The sequence below is a fragment of the Myxocyprinus asiaticus genome, chromosome 3, assembly GCF_019703515.2.
Source record: "Myxocyprinus asiaticus isolate MX2 ecotype Aquarium Trade chromosome 3, UBuf_Myxa_2, whole genome shotgun sequence".
Classification (NCBI taxonomy): Eukaryota; Metazoa; Chordata; class Actinopteri; order Cypriniformes; family Catostomidae; genus Myxocyprinus; species Myxocyprinus asiaticus.
Genome location: NC_059346.1, coordinates 48,633,565 through 48,654,190, shown reverse-complemented (window position 1 = coordinate 48,654,190; position 20,626 = coordinate 48,633,565). Strand labels below are relative to the sequence as shown.

Below are 20,626 nucleotides of genomic sequence, written 5' to 3'. Positions count from 1 at the left end.
TAGGGTTCTTTTTCTTTTACATCACTGAGCATTCTGCGGTGCCCTTTGAGTCATTTTTGCTGAACAGCCACTTAGTAAGGAGAGTAGCCACAGTACTAAATCGTCTCATTTATAGAAAATTTGTCTAACTGTGGACAGATGAATATCTAAGCTCTTCGAGATAACTTTTTAACCCTTTCCAGATTTATGCAAAGCAATAATTCTTGATCGTAGGTCTTCTGAGATCTTATTTTTGCGAGGCATGATCCATGTCAGCAGATACTTCTTGTGAATTGCAAACTCACAATGTTTAAGTACTTTTTATGAGTCAAAGTAACACTGATCCACTCCTCCAATCTTGTTTCATTAATTGGATGCCAGGTTTGCCAACTCCAGACTCTAATTAGCTTTTGTTGACGTCATTAGCCTAGGGGTTCACATCCGTTTTCCAGCATACACTGTGAATGTTTGAATGATGTATTCAATATGTACAGAAACAATACAATAATTTGTGTGTTATTAGTTAAAACAGATTGTGTTTCTTCATTATTGTAACTTATCAAACCAGATTTGAAAGCAAATTTATACATAAATGCAGGTAATTTCAAAGGCTTCACATACTTTTTCTTGCCACTGTACATTTAAAACATGAATTATGTTCATGTGTACATCTGTTTGTGTTTTTGTGACAGCTGAAGTGACAATGAAAATGAACAGGGAGGAAATATAGACATTTTGATTTCGAGCAGAAAAACATAAGCTTTTCTGTGAATTAAAAAAAAAAAAAAAATTTAAAAGAAAAGTAATTAGTAATGTGATTACTTGTCCCATGAATCAGTCAGAAACATAAGTTGATTACAATTATAGAGAAATAATTTGTCATTTGTATTGGATTACTATTTTTAAGGAACTTACCCAACACTGGTAAGAAAGTCCGGGTATTGGTTAAGCTGTTTATCAAAAAGCCAATAGACAAGGAAAAATTTTGCATCATCAAACATTTCATTTTATTTTGCGACTTTTGCAGTTTTGTTTTTAGTTTAAAATATAATAGATTCAGTATGACAGGAAATGGTGAGAGTAAATGGGATGGAAACATAAACTGGGCTGGTCTTGAACCTGCCTCTCTACATGAGAGTGGGCTTAGTGTTTCGGAGCCAATGCCCTTAACCTCTAGGCCATGGCTTGAACACACCATCAATTCTTAATGGTTCTAAACAGTTATCCACACTAAATGTGAGTTGCATTACTAGCAACCAGATCACGCAAGATTGAAAATTAGTGTTGATTGAAGCTAAATTGCAAAACTCACTGCCATGATGCCAGGGTGTTGTGGATGATTGCCAGGACATTGTTATACAGTTGCCAAGGGCTTAGTGGTTGCTAGGGCAATGCTACATGATTGCTCGGTGGTTGCCTAGTTGTTCATGTCACAAAAGTCCACTCCCTAGTCTCTATGATATTCTGTATGCAAGACATGGCTTGGGACCCTCCTTCAATGTGAGGATTGTTTTATTGTCTGCCAGATGAAAATTGTAAGTGTGATTTATACAAAAAGTAATAGCTCACCTCATTAAGTCAGTACTGTATGAACAATACTAGTAACAGTAATGCTTGCCTTAGCAGCACCAATTATTATTGACATCAGAAGAACATTTCCACTTTCAAGCCATACATGGACTATATACATTGGGTATGCAATATGCAAACTACTTGTTTAACTTATGAGCTTTATCAACATTCCTTTTATCAACTGCTTATTTATAATTTTCCTGCAATCTGTTCAGGATTTGATCTGTTGCAGTCTTAATATATCTCTATTAGTTGTGATTAAACATGGTAATGTTTGACAGCACAGGGGGAAGAGCTCATTTAAGTATCGCAAGATCAATAGATGGCACTAAGAAAACAAGATGTTTCTATAAATATTTGAATAGCATTTAAAGGCAAATGAGTTCTGTTGGAGGAAAATATGTTCAGCCAAGTGTGTCTGCAATGATCTACTATTTCGTTTTTCTGTTATTAGATTTTTCCATTGGAGACATGTCATTGTAAAGGACGTTGGAATGTTGTCATCACAAACAGTGGTGTCATAATTACTACAAACATTATCATTACTGTTAGAAATACTGTTGTTTCAGATGTCATCTATAAATCTGCCTTCACATCTTCATAATGTTCCTCTCTATGAAATTTAATATCTTTGTCATTAATAGCACAAGGAAATGTAGTTGCTATAGTTGTGGCATTTGTGTTAGTCCTGCAATGTTCGTGTGATTCTTGTCTGATAGCCATGACATGATAATGGCCCTGAGGACTGAAGCACCCTTTTGTGTTACTGCTTATGCAGGATATGCTGGTATACACTCACTGAGCACTTTATAAGGAACACCTGTATGGGCTGGTTTGAGTATTTCTGTAACTGCTGACCTCCTGGGATTTTCACACACAACAGTCTCTAGAATTTACTCTGAATGGTGCCAAAAACAAAAAACATCCAATGAGTGGCAGTTCTGCGGACGGAAACACCTTGCTGATGAGAGAGGTCAACGGAGAATGACCAGAATGGTTCGAGCTGACAGAAAGACCACGATAACTCAGATAACCACTCTGTACATTTGTAGTGAGCAGAATAGCATCTCAGAATGCACAATATGTCAAACCTTGAGGCTGATGAGCTACAACAGTAGAAGACCATGTAAGGAACTTTATTAGGACCATAGTATTCTATTAAAGTGCCCAGTGAGTGTAGCTTTGTATTAGATTTTTTTTAAAATTATCTTGTTGATTTAAAACACTATGAGAGAAGTTCGATCACAGTGGTTAGCGTATTCAAGCAAGAACTTGTGCTGTTTATTGCTAAAAACAATGGAAGTTATCGCGTGAACGCACATGCTGCTGTGAAGCCACCTCTGACCTGCATACACAGACAGAGAGAAAGATATTGTTTTCTACAGGAGACTGATATCTAAATTCAGCTTTTAAAAATGACATTGTTTTTCAGAGCATAGTGCAATCTTGCTTTTCTATCCAGAAGGTGATGTAGCATTATTTCTTGAGTGTATGGACAACACCAGTAACCAGGGAGGCACAATATTGGTATCACCCATAAAGAACCTTTTTTAATTATCTGCATTGGTGTGATTGCACCGACGCAGATAATATGTAGTATGCTTATTACATAGCTACTTACCAAATAAATGAATATTTAGACATGAAATATTGACAGTAGCCCATTTATACAGTTTAGCAGTCAATATGCAAAAATAGTAGGCCTCAAAATGTCACTGATTTTCAAAAGTAAGATTATAGTAGTAAAGGTCTTAGGACACTGGTCTTCAACTGTGTCAACTAAGCCTAACGTTACAGTTTCTTCCCAAACCATGTGCTTGTATCTGTGTGAGAGTGTGCGTGCTTGCACATGCATAATGTATGATCTTAGTGTGTCCTTCCTCATGGGATGATATGGATTACATCAGAGTGAGATGAATTGCCTGTCTCTCTGATAAGCACTCTCCATGCTTTTGTTTTTGGGATTGTACAGGCAAGCTCTTTAAGCTGTGAGTCGTGTGCCATTCTCTAACAAAGATATGCCAGCCACACCTACTGCCAGCTCCAGAAAGCAGCTCTCACAAACATCTGATTTGAAAAGGCTCAGATGAGACACACTGGAAAAGTCTATCTACTGTACAGTATTGTCTCAGGGTCATAATTTCTAGTGGGGCACAAACAATCACTAAACCTGGTTTTACCGATTTTTGAAACATTGACGGATAATTCCAAATGCTGTCTGTCAAAAAAAAAGAAACAAGAAAAACATTTTAACATAGTGCATCAGTTCTGACTTTACTCTGTTTCTCTCATTCTCGCTGTATGTGTGTGCCATGTTTATAGAGTCCTAAAGGGTCTCTGATTTCATGACTGCTTACATCAGTGCATAATAACAAAAAGAAAGTGCAAAAAAAGCGGCACATAATTTCAGCCAATTAAGAGCAATTAGAGCAGAATTGTCAGTTATTTAAGTGCAGTAACTGTAACGGAGCTTCAGAGATGTGCTTCTCATGTGGCACTTTATGTTCAAATCAGGGACAATGAAAAAGTTCTGTAAACTTGTGCATGTATGTATGTGCTTTAACCGGCAATGTTTAAAAACCTCGTTTTAGCGCAGCGGTTAATTGACAGGTAGAACCTTCACCCTAGAACTCATTTCAAAAATAGCAACATTTATAATATTTAATGTTTAGTTTAATTTAAAACAAGTGTTAGAAGCATTGTATACAGTATATGTTTTTTATTACACATTAACATTTATTTACAAGCTACAGCCAAGTAGGAGTTGGAATTGCCACAGACCTCACGATTCGATATTACAATGACATTTAGTTGCCAATTCAATATGTATTGTGATTTTTAAAGTATTGTCATTCTGGAAAGATTGCTATTTGATCTTATGATATATTTAGCTGTGTTAACCACTCACTTATATAATACTATTCTCTCATTTACCTTCCCTCAAGCCATCCCAGGTATGTATAACTTTCTTCTGCTGAACACAAATGAAGTTTTTTAGAAGAATATCTCAGCTCTGTAGGTCCAAACAATGCAAGTGAACGGTGACCAGCGCTCCAAAAGCTCCAAAAAGCACATAAAGTCAGCATAAAAGTGTTCCATAAGACTTCAGTGGTTTAATCAATGTCTTCTGAAGCGATCCAGTTGTTTTTTTTGTAAGAACAGACCAAATGTAACCCCTTTTTCACTGTATAATCTTGTCATTGCAGTCTCTAGGCACCCATGATTTCAAGCTTGAGTACACTTCGTAGTGCTTGATGCATGCGCAGAGCATTAGATGGCGTTAGAGGAAGTGTAACTGAGCTTGAAATCATGACCAAGGAGAAGGCTGTCAAGATGTACAGTGAAAAAGGAGTTATATTTTGGTCTGTTCACACCCAAAACTAACTGGATCACCTCAGAAGACGTTGATTAAACCACTGGAGACTTTTGGAGTTCTGGTCACCATTCACTTGCATTATATGGACCTACAGAGCTAAATTCTTCTAAATATCTTCGCTTGTGTTCAGCAGAAGAAATAAAATCATACACATCTGTGATGGCATGAGGGTAAGCAAATGAGAGAATTGTAATTTTTGGGTGAACTATCCCTTTAACGTAACAAAATTAGATGTGTTATATTTTAGGCAAGTTGCTAAAAATATTAACTTTAACTTACTTGCTCAGCAGTATTCTTTACAAACTGTTGCTCGCCATGACAGTAGTTGACTTTGAAGACTTTAAAGACAAAACTCACAGTAGAAGCAGAAAATTTTCAAATTTTTAAAGTGCCTTGTGAAGTTAGAAATAGTTTTTAAGAATTTTAAAAATGTCTCTCTAGAACCCTGCATTAGCCGCTTTTCCACTATTGGGCCAGTGCGAGCCAGGGCTATCAACTGGCCAGCTGGGGCCAATAGCCTCGGACCTCAAGCCGCAAGACCAAAATCGATCTGCGTTACCATCATCGGGCCAATAGCCCAGTAGTGTTGCCCTAAAACACACCCTTAATACGCCTCCCTGATGCCAACATCACACACTCTGCCCATTTCACAAGCAAGAGGGAAGCTCAAGCTGAGGTAACATGTTATCTAGTTATCTAGAATATCGAGTTTATATCAAAACAATAACTAGTTAATTTATAATAAATTTGCGATAACAACTCACTGACTGTAACTGCCATGATGTCCGGAGTGATCTCTCCACTAACAGCGGGACAGTGTCCTAACACACCATTTATATAAGTTCACCGAACCATGGAAAGTAATTTCTTTGGTCACCTCTTTGTCCATTGTGCATTTTAACGGATTTGTACTGTGCCCACATTTTTTTTATGAATTCTTTTCCCAAACTTGTACTGTTGTGTGCTGGGTAAATATACTGACAAGTTCGGCGAAACTCCGCCTTTGACATTGATCTCACCTCAATCCTCGGTTGGCCTTGTTTGGCTCAAGGGTAATCGGCGGGCCAAAGGCCATTGACCGTTGGCCCCAAAGAAGCCTTGAGGAGGCACGATGAAGCCCCGGAAGTGACAGTGGGAAACGCAACTGGCCCTGGCACACACTAGCACGCCCTCATTTGCCCCGATAGTGGAAACGTGGCTATGTCTCTCCATTCTAGCTGTTTTTGAACCCAAGAACGCATCCTGTGTGTATGACCCTTCATTTCTTTGCTACTTTTCTGGCTCAGAATTAAACAAAAATACAGCACTGGTCTAATTGGGCAAGTGACAGTTCCGTTAGCTGGCCTGAACCTCTTTCACATCCTTATTGTTGAGCCTTGCTTTACTTATCTCCTTTCTGGAATGGCCTCTGTGTGTGTTTTGATTGGGCCTGTGGTTGTTTAATGGAGCAGTGGAGTGAGTCTGCACTGATGAAGCATTTGGTATGATGAGGGTGTTAGATTAGAGGATCAGTGTTTGCTGTTTCACTAAACTGATCCCACTGAGTAAGCACTTAGGAGAAAATTGATTGATTTCACACCTTATATTTGTACCTACACAACGCATACGTGTGGGAATCAGCAGGGACCTGCCAATACAATATTATATCAATATCTTGGTCATGAGACAATACTATTCTTTATGATTAGTGAATTGCGATTCAAAACTGTTATATGGTCCCACAGGACCAGAACACGTGTCTTGGAGGTTGTAGGGAAAAGTGATCATGGTTGAATTGATGCAGAAATGTCTGATGGGGTATGGTGCTTGTCAGTAATTTAGCAGTATGAGGTTGATTTCAGGGTACATGAATAATAATAATATGCTAATAACTTTTTGAATCTATGTTGATTTCCCATGTGATCATGTTGGTGTGGAGAAGCCATTATCTAGATACTTATCTAGAAGGCTCATGACATGAAGAATCAAAGTATCCTTGATCTTTTGATATTAAGAGGTCATTGTACTATAATAACATCCTGTAAGTTTCAGAACTCAAAACTTCCTCCCCACTGCAAAAAGCGCATTTGTTGAAACCAAGCTGCCAAAACGACTCGTTCACTACTTCCTCCACATTGTGATGTCACACTGTGGTAGACATTTGCATCTGACCGCCTCCACAACAACAAATCAATGCCTTACCTTTAATTACTTGTGGAGCCCCGCCCAGCAATGGTGAGCAGTGAGATGGCGAGAGATTAGGTCAGTCAAGAGCAGAGAGCGAATCATAACAGTGGACATTTACTGTCATTTTTTAAAGGAGAAGGAGCAGTGTTGCTGAAAGAGGGTCAAAATGAGTGTGAAAAATTATGATGTTTTACAAATATATGACTGTTTTTTTGTGCAAAAAAACTTCACTAATATTTTAAGTGAACCTCAAGAAACATTAAAATAAAAAAATTAAAAAAGGCATGTCATGGCCTCTCTAAACATTTACATTTATTCATTTAGCAGACACTTTTCTTCAAAGCAACTTAAAAAAGAGTAATAATACATCATAAGTGAGACAGCGGTACAAAAAAGTGCTGAATTACTGAATTACAAAGTTTCACTAGCATCAGAATAGTAGTATCCAAGACAGATTACAGTGCAACAAGTTTTTTTTTAATTATTTATGAGTGCATGGTTAAGTGCTCATGAAAAAGATTTGCTTTTAACAGTTTTTTGAAGACAGATAGTGAGTCTGCTTCACGGACAGTGTTGGAAAGGTCATTTCACCAACATGGTACAGTGAAACCGAAGGTCTGGAAGTGATTTGGTGCCTCTTTGTGTGTTAATGGTGCACTCAGTAACTTTGGTCTTTGTGTCATCTTGAACTTACACTGACACCTAGTGGCTTGGATGCACCATCATTTAAAATCAATAGTTTTCAGTTTCAGATGCCATTGTAGAAATGTAGTATTCACAGTCAGACATGATTACTTTAATCAGTTAGTGAAAGTGTCAAATAACAGGACAGTTACTGAGATTAAGTGAGTAGTATTCGGCTGGTCATGTGATTTTTAACATGGCAGCCCCCATGTGCGGACCCTCTCTATGTAGAATAAAACAGCTTTTATAAGGTTACTGATATGTCTGGAGTCTTCATTTTAATGTGAGTGCTCATGATATCCTACATATATTGCAAAATTACAATTCATGTCTTTAGGAGTTAAACTTTTTTTTTTTAGGAAAAATTGAGGAAATAAATTACTGAGTGCACCTTTAATGATTGTGTCTGGAAAGTTACTGACATGTGTCCTGCAAATGTTCTGTAACCAATACATCTGCACTATTTACTGTATATGTACTTTATGTAAGTGTCTTGTACAAGTCGATATACATTAATATTTTAAATGTGAACACTTTTTAATGACTTTGGTGCCCTGTAAAAGTTTAAAACCTATTTGGTTTTTGTCCAGTTGTGCTGTGCAGTTTTGAATTTAAAATTAATTATTTGACTTGACCTATTAAAGCCATACTTGACTAGATTAACTAATTTTATGGGAACAGAATTAAATTTGAAGTGCTTGAAAAGAAAAATCAATGAAGCCCCTGAACTTTAAGAAGCAGCCTGATTATTAAATGAACAGTTGCAGTGAGTGTTTTGTATTGTGTGTGTTCCAGACGAGTGCAGTGCTGTGTTCAGGAGGATGTGCTCTCTTGGCAGTCAGCTCACTGCTGGCCATCATCACCATCTTCCTGCCCGGTGGAGCCTGTGAGAGGAGGATCTGCACGCTGGCTGGATACATGCAGATGGCTGCAGGTTAGTGCCTGGTTAACTCAGTTCTTAAAAACCAACACTTAGAGGAACCATTCTGTATGGCATTATATGCCTGATCCTGTCTCAGTGAAACCCTGGTTTTAGCGCTAGACGACATGCCAATGGACCATTAATGGACAGTCTGATGGCTATTGCATGAAAATGGTAAGAGCTTAAAAATATTGGAAGCTTCTATATGATTGGCTGGTTTCTAAAATTTCTGGTTGTCAGGTTGCATAGGTTTTTAGCATCCTGCTGGGTAACAAAGTCATGTTTACAAGTTACAACAAATGATTGTGAGGAGAACTATTGGCTGAACTATTGGCTGAATTTGCCATGGTTCTGAGGTTTATGACATCATATCTTTGAAAGATATTTAGTTTTCTTTGAGACACTTAGTACCAAAGTAATCAAGATATTCTAAAAGACGTCTGTATATTCTGCTTTGTTCTAGAGTTATATCTCGTTTAAAACTTTCCTGCCCCTAAATGTTCCTTAAAAAAGCAAACTGTAGTTGGTCACTTTCCATGACATTTAGACTGAAAGTGTTGCTATGTGAAACTAATAAAACCCCAACACATCATTTTTCCACATGTCATATTAAAGAATTAGAAATGCAAAGACTCACATTACACATTGCATTAAAGAGTTTATTCAAACACTATTTTCAATCAAGACACTATCTGACCTCATTGTGTGACCAGACCCTGGTGTTTTAGAGGTCAGTACACACCATCAGACAAAAGGAAGTTTTTGGCTGCGGATGCCTTAAAGAATTATTCTGTTTGTAGGCACATTTATACATGCATGATGAGTTTGTTCTGCATACGAAAGTGTCCAATAATAGGGGGTTACTGAGATAAAGTAAGCTTAGTCACAACAACTGATTAAGCATGTTAATGTGGGTCTTGGTGGACTAGATCTGCTTATACTGCTGCTGCTGCTGCTGCTGCTGCTGCTGCTGCAGAGCAAGTACGGACACTTGCTACTGTTAGCAAATACACATACTGTACATATGGAGATAGCATGTGTACATGCTGCTGCACAATTAGACAAAACGCAAGACATGTTGCATCAAGCATGTATGACATGCTACTGCACAAATAGACATTACAAACAATACCCATGTAGAAAATCTAGACCAATGGAGCTGGGGTGGAGGTGGATTTCATTGAAAAACTCTCACAGCACAATGCAGATAAACCAGTTTATCTGCAAAACTGAGCTATTTAAATGTAAGATAAAAGAGAGAGAGAGACGCAAGTTGATTGGCTACCCAATTACAAGTCAAAGGACCAGTCAGCTTACACCATACGAGCTGATTGGCTTAACATGCTGCAGTGAGCGAGCCGATTTGCTAACAATAGCAAGTCAAGGAACCTATTAGCTTGGGCCACATAGAGATGCATGGCTGAACTTTGGTCACTAGCATTCGCCTGGTCATGTGATGTCAAAATGGCAGCCACCATGTGGGGGCAACCTGCCTCATGTAGAATAATACAGCTTTTTGTAAACCACTGATACTGATTAGACTGGAGTCTAATGTGAGTGTCCATATTTTTAAACATATTTTCAAATGTCCTAAACATTTCTAGGTTTATTTTTTTTTTACATTGCAAAATTTGTCTTTGTGCACCTTTAAGTTGATCAAGCCGTTTTTTGGATAATGGTAGATGGTTTGTTGCTGGTCTAAGGAGGTCTACCAGGTCTAACCAGCTTGACAAAGATGGCCTTCCAGGTTGACCTTGGCTCTTTCTAAACCATCTTGGACCAGCTATTGACCATAAATTACCTGTTTGTTTTAGCTAGATTTTCCAGCATGGAAAAGATTGTTCCACTTGACAGGAGAATTTGATTAATGATTTTGCTGACCATTTCACTGATCTTTTGTAACACACACACACACACACACACACACACTGCATTATTCTGCCGCTATTATGCAGACATTTTCTGAACATGGAGAATTTTGAGACTCAACTGGCTATCCATCTGAAAGCACTTTGTTGCAAAGCGCATCAATCACAATAGCTTAATTAATAAATTAAGGCAGATGTGTTTTCTCTCGGTGGTGGTTGCTAGGCGACAGACATCGCCAGAGTGTTGTTATAGCACGTTGAGGGCACTCAGAGATTTAGTGACCGCAGTAAAAAAGACAATTACGGCCCTTTAACACAGGTCTCAGGTTCAGGGGCGCCTGCATGCCTTATGGAGCACTTGCCTCCAATCAACAGGCAGCTACTATAAACATCAACAGCCTGCACATCTGTGCATTTTATTCTTACTCAATACTCATGCTTAATTTTTCATAAATATTATGTTTATATGCCAGATACACGTATAAAGGACACTAAACACCTAAAACCTTTGTATGTAAATTTCTACTTCAATGGCACATTGTACGTAAGAATGGATTAATGAATGATTTACGAACTAATTGGTTCTGCTTGTGTTTCATGAATAAGGGCCAATGTTATAAATGTATCACAGATAAAAATCTTGCTTATTTCAGTGGGTTTCGTGATGCATGCATCCAGAGAACTTTGTTGTTTTTGTAGTCCTTATTAACAACTGCAAAGATCCAACTGCCATCAAAATCCATACATGAATTCATAGATATCCTATGTTCATAACTGTAACATTGTTTAGAAAGCTAGTCTTGTCCGAATAGTGCCTAATTCTCAGTATGTCTTTGATATTCTTGAAGAGATTTTATTGGCTGTGGGAATACTGCACATTAAATGTTTAATTCAGTCATTGATCATTACATAGAAACCTTAAATCATTTTAATAGCAGAGAATTGCCTCATTGTGATATATTTCCCTGTTCTAATTAGAAAGTAATGATATTTCCATAAAACTATTGTAATTAGGGGGGCATAAAATGGTACGGACTATACTGATAGCATTGGTATTCTCGTTGCACTGAATGAAGAATTTTTTTCAAGGCTAAAGAAAGACACTTGAATTCAACTGCAACTCAGAAAGATGCTGTAAACAACTCCTGCTTTTATGCTAGCATACAGAAAGGTTTGTGAGAGAAAGCCCTGCAAACAAACATGCAGAGTTCTCAAAGATAAGGGGCTTTCAGATTTATTAAATGTCTGCTGAATAACCCTTTTTGAAAGAAAGGTTTTCTTTTTTTTTTTTTTTTGCTGTAGTGGGATAAAGTTTGGAAATTAGATAAGCCTCTGAAGTTTCAGTAGTTTTGCTTGAGGCTAAAAAGACATATAATAGATAAGTTTTAATAATTTACATGTTGTTTTGCTTAGTGGAAATGTTCTCCCACCATTGCTCTGAGTAAGGATGAGCATGATGAGATATTTTTCTATCACTGAAACAGTCAGTTTGTGGTGTGAACCACAAAAAAGAACATATAATTAAAATATAAGACTGTAATGTAACTTACACTCTTTAAAGACATGTTGTCTTAGGATAAAGAAACTTAAGTGACTAAGAGTCGAAACTATACTTGACCTAGTCTCTAAATTAAAGGTACATGAATTTAGGTACATGAAGATATATTTTGAGAAACAATACATTTTGTCTGTAACAGGTTTCTGGTTTTTTCCCCCTCTGTGAAAACTTGGTCATTTGCTTCTGTATTCCAATGCAGTTTTTCAACACAATGACATATACTGACTGATCACACTGTGAATTTGGCAACAGTAGGTCAAGAGTTCTGCTGCTGAAATTGGTCTGTGCTTAACGAAATTCAAGTCACTGCCCCCTAGTGGCCAAAGATTGAAGTGTTGTTGAATGTGGGGGCACGTACACATGGGTTGGCTCCGGTTTCCGGGTGAATTGTCCACAGAGTGTCTCCAGAAGCAAGTAGAATTTTTAGTTGTAAATTATGTAATACAGTCAACAAGAATGCATATTTTATTAACTCTACCCCTAACCCAAATCCCAACCCTAAACCTAACCATCAATGTAGTTTTAGAGCAAATGCAAACTCAAAATTGTGTGATCCATTGTTTACGTGATAACTTCCTGGTTTCTGTGGGACCAGAACCGGTGTCTCTGAGGCTGCTCGCACAATGCACTACCTTAGGAAACGGTAAATACATTTGAATTGGGCTTGAGATTGATGCCTTTTTCACACATCGATAATCAGAACATTTTCCCGATTATTGATATATATCAGTATTTTTTAAGATATAATTAGGGCTGCTCATTGGACAGTAATTTTTCTCAACAAAACTTTGGTGAAATGGCACTGGACGCGGACTGGCGGACAGCATGGCTCATTCTGAAATTTTCTATGAAGGTGCGCACACGCCGCTGCTCGCCGTCTCCGGAGGCTGCTCAAAATTCTGCAGTGTTACGGAGCTCAACTTGCTTAGTTTTCCATTAAATTCGACACAAGTCATTATCAAAGGACAAAGAATATTTACTCTAGCCATCACCGGATGACATATTATGTATGTGTTTCTTTCATAAAGCCTACACAGTGTATTTTCAATTATGTCATTTTGTGGTTTGACAGTTTGAATGAAACCTCTTCAAGGCTACATACAGAGAAATTGTATAATAATTTCTAATCGTTCAGTTTGCGCAGTTTCATAAACTAACCTGCAAACTCATCAACGTCACTTCGTTCAATCTTGAAGTAAAACACCCTTCGTAACGTTTGTGTGTATAGTGACTAGATCCACAACTTAGTTTAGACTGTGCCTTACCTTCTCCTACCCGTGACCGGCTTCAGTAAATGTTATATCATCCTCTTGAAGACCACTAATGCTGTTGTGATTTTGCTGATCTCCACGTGACAGGGAAGCAAAGAGAAAGTGTGGTATTTCACCCCTCTGTCATTCTGAACCAGTGTGTCTGTGTGTGACAGAGCTCTGACTGAAGAAAGCGAGACCTCAAGCACAACATTCGGTAGATGTGTCACCCTCGGCCAAAATAAAGTTGTTCTTAACCAGCTAGTGAGATGCCACTGTAATATACTGTTATAAGAATTATTTTAGACCCATTTGTTGTCTGGCCTGCCCGGCATGACATCGCAGAAATAGAAACCATTTAAAAAATAGATTGCGTGTCGCTCATCGTGTGTTGCTGTCGTGGCTGATTAGGACAAAAACTCTGTTTAACATGGGAAAGATACCTTTTATCATGTGTCGCAGCGTCGCGGCGCATCTGGTTAGGACACGGTGTTAGGCTTCTAATTTAAATGTCGGCTAATGTTATATCGCTAATATATCGATGCCTCAAAAATGTATCGATAAAATAACGTGCAGATCAATAATCGATATATCAATATTTTATGACATACCTAATTTGAATTGATGCAGAAATGTCTGATGGGGTATGGCACTTGTCAGTAATTCAGATGAATGTGGTTGATTTTAGAGTATGATCTTTCGGAAGCAAAATTTCGATTTCCTGTGTGATCATGTTGACATACTGGTCTACTCTCCTAACTGACATAAGGTTTAAAGATGATTATGACAGGACAAATGTCATGCTACCAGCATGCAAACTCTATTTTAAAACCTTTTATCCATTCATTTATTATAGGGAATTCCTATGGGCGATTTAGTGGGCATTTACAGAAAGAACAAAAAGCCTACATTTTTAAAAGTGCATGGTATTGAAAATAAAATTACTTTTTGATTCAAGTAAAACCGATTTTTCAACATTCTGCTTGTCTCTCCTCTGTGCCTGTAATTTCCTTTATCCAGATTAATCGTACATATTGTTTTTGAAATTACTGCAGATGTGTCTTATGTTGAATTATTCCTGCACGGATGCAGCATAAATATACACCATCTCATAAGCATCCCTGAGTAATCCAAGAGTCTGGCACTTAGTCTACATTATGTCAAGCACCAGTGTAATACAATTCAGTCTGGTTTGCAAACTGTAATTTTAGAACAGCACACACAATATGAAATTTTACACTTTGGCGCATATGCTTTGTTCTATGTATCTTCATAAATGTGGGTTATTTTTTAGCTTAAAATATGGATGTGAAGATCACAGGAGAGAGTGTTTGTTTACGGATGTGAAAAGAGGGAACTGCTGGATTATGACCCTGTGAGAACAGTGAAGTTATTATGCAGAAGAAATAATAGCTGAGCAATGTGATGATGGCAACTTTCACAGTTATTCACAACAAACAACAGCCCTTTTTGTCAGTCACTGGCTCCTCTGTGTGTGTGTGATTGTTAGCCTGATTATATATCCTACACAGCAATCATGCAGCACGCAAAGGTAATTTGCTCCAAAGCAAACTGGAGAAAACTGAATTTAAAAGTGAGTGGAGAAAAAATTGAATCAGCCAATGACCTTTCTCTCACTTTTTTTTGTTTTGTGGAGTCACTAATCAAATTTATGCCCTTCTTCAGTGCCGAACTTGTAAGAGATCTGAGAGAATTCACCTTGACTGAAAACTGAAAGAAAAAGAGAAACATGATAAATGATGTAAGATGTCTTGCTAGTCTTGACAGAAATATTGAGTTACGTGATCTGTTTCCCAGGATGTTATTTGTGGTTTACGAGTTATCGGTGGGTGTCTTTCTGCCCTCCTGTGCGAAAAATATACAGGCACAGAACACAGCGTCTACAATATGGGGACAGATGTTGGAAAACTTGACATTAGCTACATTATGTGGGCATCCCAACTGTCTATATGTAAGGATTAATGAAAATGTAAAAATGCAAAAAGGTTTGTTTCAGGGTTAGGTTCAGAAGTAGGGTTAAGGAACTGAAAAATCATTAGCTCAGTAAAAAAACACACACAATAGAATTCAATGTGAAGTCAATGTAATGATGGACTGTGTGTGCGTATGCGTGTTCCCCTGCATTGATCACACCAGGCGGTGTGTGAATAAAGCTTGGAGGATCATCAGAGACTCCAGCCACCCGAGCCATGGGCTGTTCTCACTGCTACCATCAGGCAGGCGGTATCGCAGCATCAAGACCCGCACCAGCCGACTTCATGATAGCTTCTTCCCCCAAGCAATCAGACTTTTGAACTCTTGATCTCCCACGATCAAAATACATCAGCACTGCACTTTATTACTCTTACTCTTATATCTCACACCGGACTGCCATAAATTATATTCTCTCTTAACAACACACTGGCAACTTACTATCAGCCGACAGCCTGAATGTCAATACAGTACAATACAACCTACTGTACATTTTATATATACTATATATACTTTTTTATTGTATAATGTGTATCTATATTGTGTGTATTGTATAATGTACATTGTATGTTATTATTTGTATATTGTGTTATGTGTAATTATGTGTGTATTAGACTTTAAATTGTGTTGTGTTTATTTGATGTTATTGTAAATTGGTATATGTCTCATCACTGTCATGACTGCTATGTTGATCGGAACTGCACCCAAGAATTTCACACACCATTGCACTTGTGTATATGGCTGTGTGACAATAAAAGTGATTTGATTTTGATTTGATTTGAGTGAGGATGTGTGAATTGAACTCAAGCTCTGACCCATTTGCAGTTTCTTCCAAAGATTTAGAGATGGAGAAAAGGAGAAAGATATATATATATATATATATATATATATATATATATATATATATATATATATATAGTATAATATTTGTTCACTATATAAATAAAACAAACAAGATAATTTTTTTTCAGCAGGAAATTCTTTAAAAAAAAAAATAAAAAAAATAAATAAAAAGTGCTTTAAAATTAGTCCATAACTGAGAGAGTAAATTAGATTGATATAAAAATTGTATTAAACAATAACAGTAATGTTTGTTATAGATGCATTGATTTAAACATTTGACCTTTCAAATCTAATTTCTTGACCAAATTAATGATTAGAACTTTTCTGTTTCTTCTAACTCATGCTTGTCAGTCATCCATAATTTAAATACTTTAATCTTCCCATTTTGTCAAGATTATTGATGTCTATTTTTAGCGCAACCTATGAAAGTGTCTAAAAAAGCAGTGCTTGGTGTGAACATTTCCTAAGACAACTGACAACCTCACGTGGGCCACTGAAAGTTTCAAACGGGCTGGATTTGGCCCGCGGGCCGCCAGTTGAATAAGCCTGCAGTACAGTGTTGGATTTTTGTTCCTGTGCTGAAGTTTTGCAATGGAGTGGAATGTAGGGGACTGCAAGAATGTAAAACCTACAAAGGCCTGCGAGTATTGACGCTGACTACCACCCTTGGAGTCACGAGTTCGAATCCAGGGTGTGCTGAGTGACTCCAGCCAGGTTTCCTAAGTAACCATATTGGCCCGGTTGCTAGAGAGGGTTGAGTCACATGGGGTAACCTCCTCGTGGTCGCAATTAGTGGTTCTTGCTCTCAATGGGGCATGTGGTAAGTTGTGCGTGGATCGTGGAGAGTAGCATGAGCCTCCACATGCGGAGTCTCCGCGGTGTCATGCACAACAAGCCACATGATAAGATGCGCAGATTGACTGTCTCAGAAGCGGAGGCAACTGATACTTGTCCTCCGCCACCCAGATTGAGGTGAGTAACCGCACCACCACGAGGACCTACTAAGTAGTGGGAATTGGGCATTCCAAATTGGGGAGAAAATGGGATACAAAAATTAAAATAAAAAAGGGGGGGGGGGGCGGATGGATGTAAAACCTACAGGTTTTACTAACCTTATGAAACATTTTGCCCACAATGTAGGAAAAACCCACACATGTTTACCTATTTATCTAATTGAAGACATACCTGTACATAAAGCTAATTATAATGACTACAGATCCTAACCCAACTTAAACTCTAACCCTACCTGAAAGAAACGCTGTTGTAATTTTATAATTAAAAACTATATTTATGAATCAGTTTAAAGAGGCTTCGTTAGATTTAACTAACTTCTGAGAACAATTTTGTCACCTTAGTAGAGCGAAGTAAACACATATACTGTATGGACATACAGCACACCACCCAGAACATACCAAACCTACTGTGAAGCATGGTGGTGGCAACTGAATATTGTGGAGGTGTTTCTATTCAGCAGGGACTGGGCAATTGGTCAAGATTAAAGGGAAATGGATGCTGCCATGTACACCCAAATTCTTGTGGAAAATCTGTCGCCCTCTACTTGACAACTGAAGATGAGCAGGTGGTTCACCTTTCAGCACGACAATGACCTTAAACACACCGCCAAAAAAACAACGTAGTGGCTAAAGGATAGGAATATCAAAGTCCTTGAGTGACCGATTTAAAGCCCTGACCTAAATCAAATAGAAAACCTGTGGATGGACTTAAAGAGAGCAGTCCATCACTGCTCACCCAGCATTTTGACTGAACTCAAACAATTCTGCAAGGAGGAATGGGAAAATATTCCACAATCTAGGTTTGCGAAGCTAGTAGAGACATATCCAAACAGACTGATTGCTGTCATTAAAGCAATAGGTAGCTCTACGAAGTATTAAATCCATGGGTATGATCACTTTTCAAATCCTGTTATTCTAGTTTTTCATCTTTTATAAATTTTTTGAACGGTTGCTTTTGAAAAATATTTTTAATGGGTTCTGATTTCAGGCTGTAGGACAAAAAAAGTGACCATTCCAAAGAGGTATAATGATTTTCTATAGTGCGCTCAGCTCATTAGCCTCAATCATGGTTTGAGTATGTTTAATACACTACAGAAAACAGCTGTGCACATACAGTAAGTGCAACAAACAGGGCATGCAGACTAGTTATTTATTTAATTAAATTACAGCCTTTACAGTTTGAATATCGCACTACGTCATACTGCTATTTTGAAATCTTACCCTCCACAAAAATTTGCCTCACAAATATTGTTCATGCTGTGCTCTGCAGTAAAACATTCTTGTATAACTACCATTAAACTGTATAATTAACTGTAATAAGTGGGATAAAGTACAGTCATAAATGTTTATTTTGTGATAATGACTGGCTGACTGACAGTTGGCATATGAGTGGTGATTTCAGGCTTCCTTGCACTAATAATTTCAGTTTCAGTGCACAAACATATCTCTTATTCATACTTTTTGTGATCTCTCTTGTCTCCTAAAATATTTCTTTCTTAAAGTACGAGTTGTTCTTGCCATTCTCTTAGTCCTCACTTCAGTTGGCCTTCTCTTTTTATTCATGTCACAGGCGAAACATGAGTTTAAAAAAAAACAGTTTGCTCTTTCTGCCTCTTTTCTTACTCCATCGTTCTTAGTGCTGAGTGGACTGTAGCCTGCTGTGTCAGCTCTACCCAGGGCCACCAAAAAAAAAAAAATGTTAGGACCATCATCAACATCAATGCAATGATGTTGATTTTTTTTTTTCGTTTTTTTTTCTTCTCAGTATTACAGCTGAACCCATTGCAGTTAAATCATCATACATGGACCAGTCAGCCCCTGCCCGTAGATTTCGCATTTTGGGTGCGAAAGCGTCTTTCTCCATTGAAGGCCCTTCAAAAGTAACTGTGTATTCAGACCAAATATTTGTTTTGCAAGCGACATATAACTAGCAAATATTTCATTAAACTATAGTAGATGTTTTTGGAGGCTCTTAACCCTAAACAAAATTCGAAAGCTCATGGCAAATTTGCCGAAAACTTGATGCAAATTTACTACTCATTATTTTCAGATAAGCTTGAGATTCGCCGCAAATATTTGCCAGAAATTTGCCGGTAGACATGAACCTGCAGCAAACCTTTGGCAACAATGGACAATTTGCCACAGGTTTGTCGCAAAGCTCATTTGCATGTGAAAATAATCAGTGGCTTTTAATAGGGATGGGCACGAGTACTCTAGTACTCGGGTACTCGGACGTGGCAGCAATGATCGATCATGAAAACAGTGATCAATGGTGATCATGTATGATGTGACTTTTCACTTAATACGAAATTCAGTGACAATTACCTGACAACTAAACACAAACGTGTCTGTGGCGAGCAGGGTGTGGCCGAGCGAAGATGGTGCGGAGCGAGGTTAGGGTGGACACCTGGGGCGAATTATCCCTGGCATCTGTGGACGATTATGGAGTTAGTGGATGAGGGATAAAGACCCAGCCAGAGCCACAGAGGGGAGACACACGGAGAGATAGACACACGCAGCCGAGTTGACGTGTGCATTCTGCGTTGGGCTGAAAAGTCATTTGTGAGCGAGACACACGGAGCTGTGCGTAGATATTGTGTGCTGAAAAGCAATTTTATTTTGTCACACTGAAAAGTGTTTTTAATAAAAGTTTGGATGTTTGCCCGGCTCCCGTCTCCATCCATCAGAGAGAGCCCAGCTGACAAGCTGTCCGTGTGTTGGCCGTTGCCGTTTCACTTATATAGTACTTTTATTTTTGTGTGAGCTCATTCATTGTCACTATTAAGTGAACGTGTTATATTTAAATTAAAAATACTTTCCTGTGTTGGAAACATTGTCCCCCGCTTCCTCATTCCCTGGAACTTCTTACAGTGTCAAAGAAGGAGCTTATTTTTAATTTTGAGATTGATTACATTGTAATTTTGAGGGGTACATTGATTGTCAGAGACGTCACATAGAAACCAAACTGATTTACGATTCTGCAATGCTCTCATTACGATAATCAAAAGAGAGTGTATTTAACGTGTTTTGAACTCCTGTCTCTGCAAAACGTTCACTAAACATGTTTTATTATCATTTAATGTAAGACCTTTTTACTCTTTAGTGGATATTATGTAATAAAAGCGAATGTTTGTCACCGACTATAAACCTCCCTGCCTTTGGTGCCAAAATGTTTGTGTGATGTAACACACACCTGCATCTTGACGAAATGAGAGTTGAAGATTTCCGCACGAGTTTCCAAGTTAGAAGTCCGACATATAGTGTCATTCCTTTGTACTTTCCCCAGTTGAATGGTAGAAATTCAGACTCTCTGAGTTGAATGGAATGCTTCATGAATCAGTACAGCAGCAACAATACGGAGCATCACGGCTTTCCCCACTGGAGCGAACACTTGAGGAGACAC

General features: G+C 38.0%; 1 protein-coding gene across 1 annotated transcript in view; it reads left to right on the top strand.

Moving 5' to 3' along the window:
* LOC127421495 (LHFPL tetraspan subfamily member 7 protein) overlaps nt 1–20,626 on the top strand; it is a 249,800-nt gene that overhangs the window by 76,179 nt on the left and 152,995 nt on the right. The window contains exon 2 of the mRNA XM_051664581.1: nt 8,573–8,711. Coding sequence (XP_051520541.1) covers nt 8,573–8,711 — 139 coding nt within the window. The remainder of the gene's footprint in view (nt 1–8,572; nt 8,712–20,626) is intronic.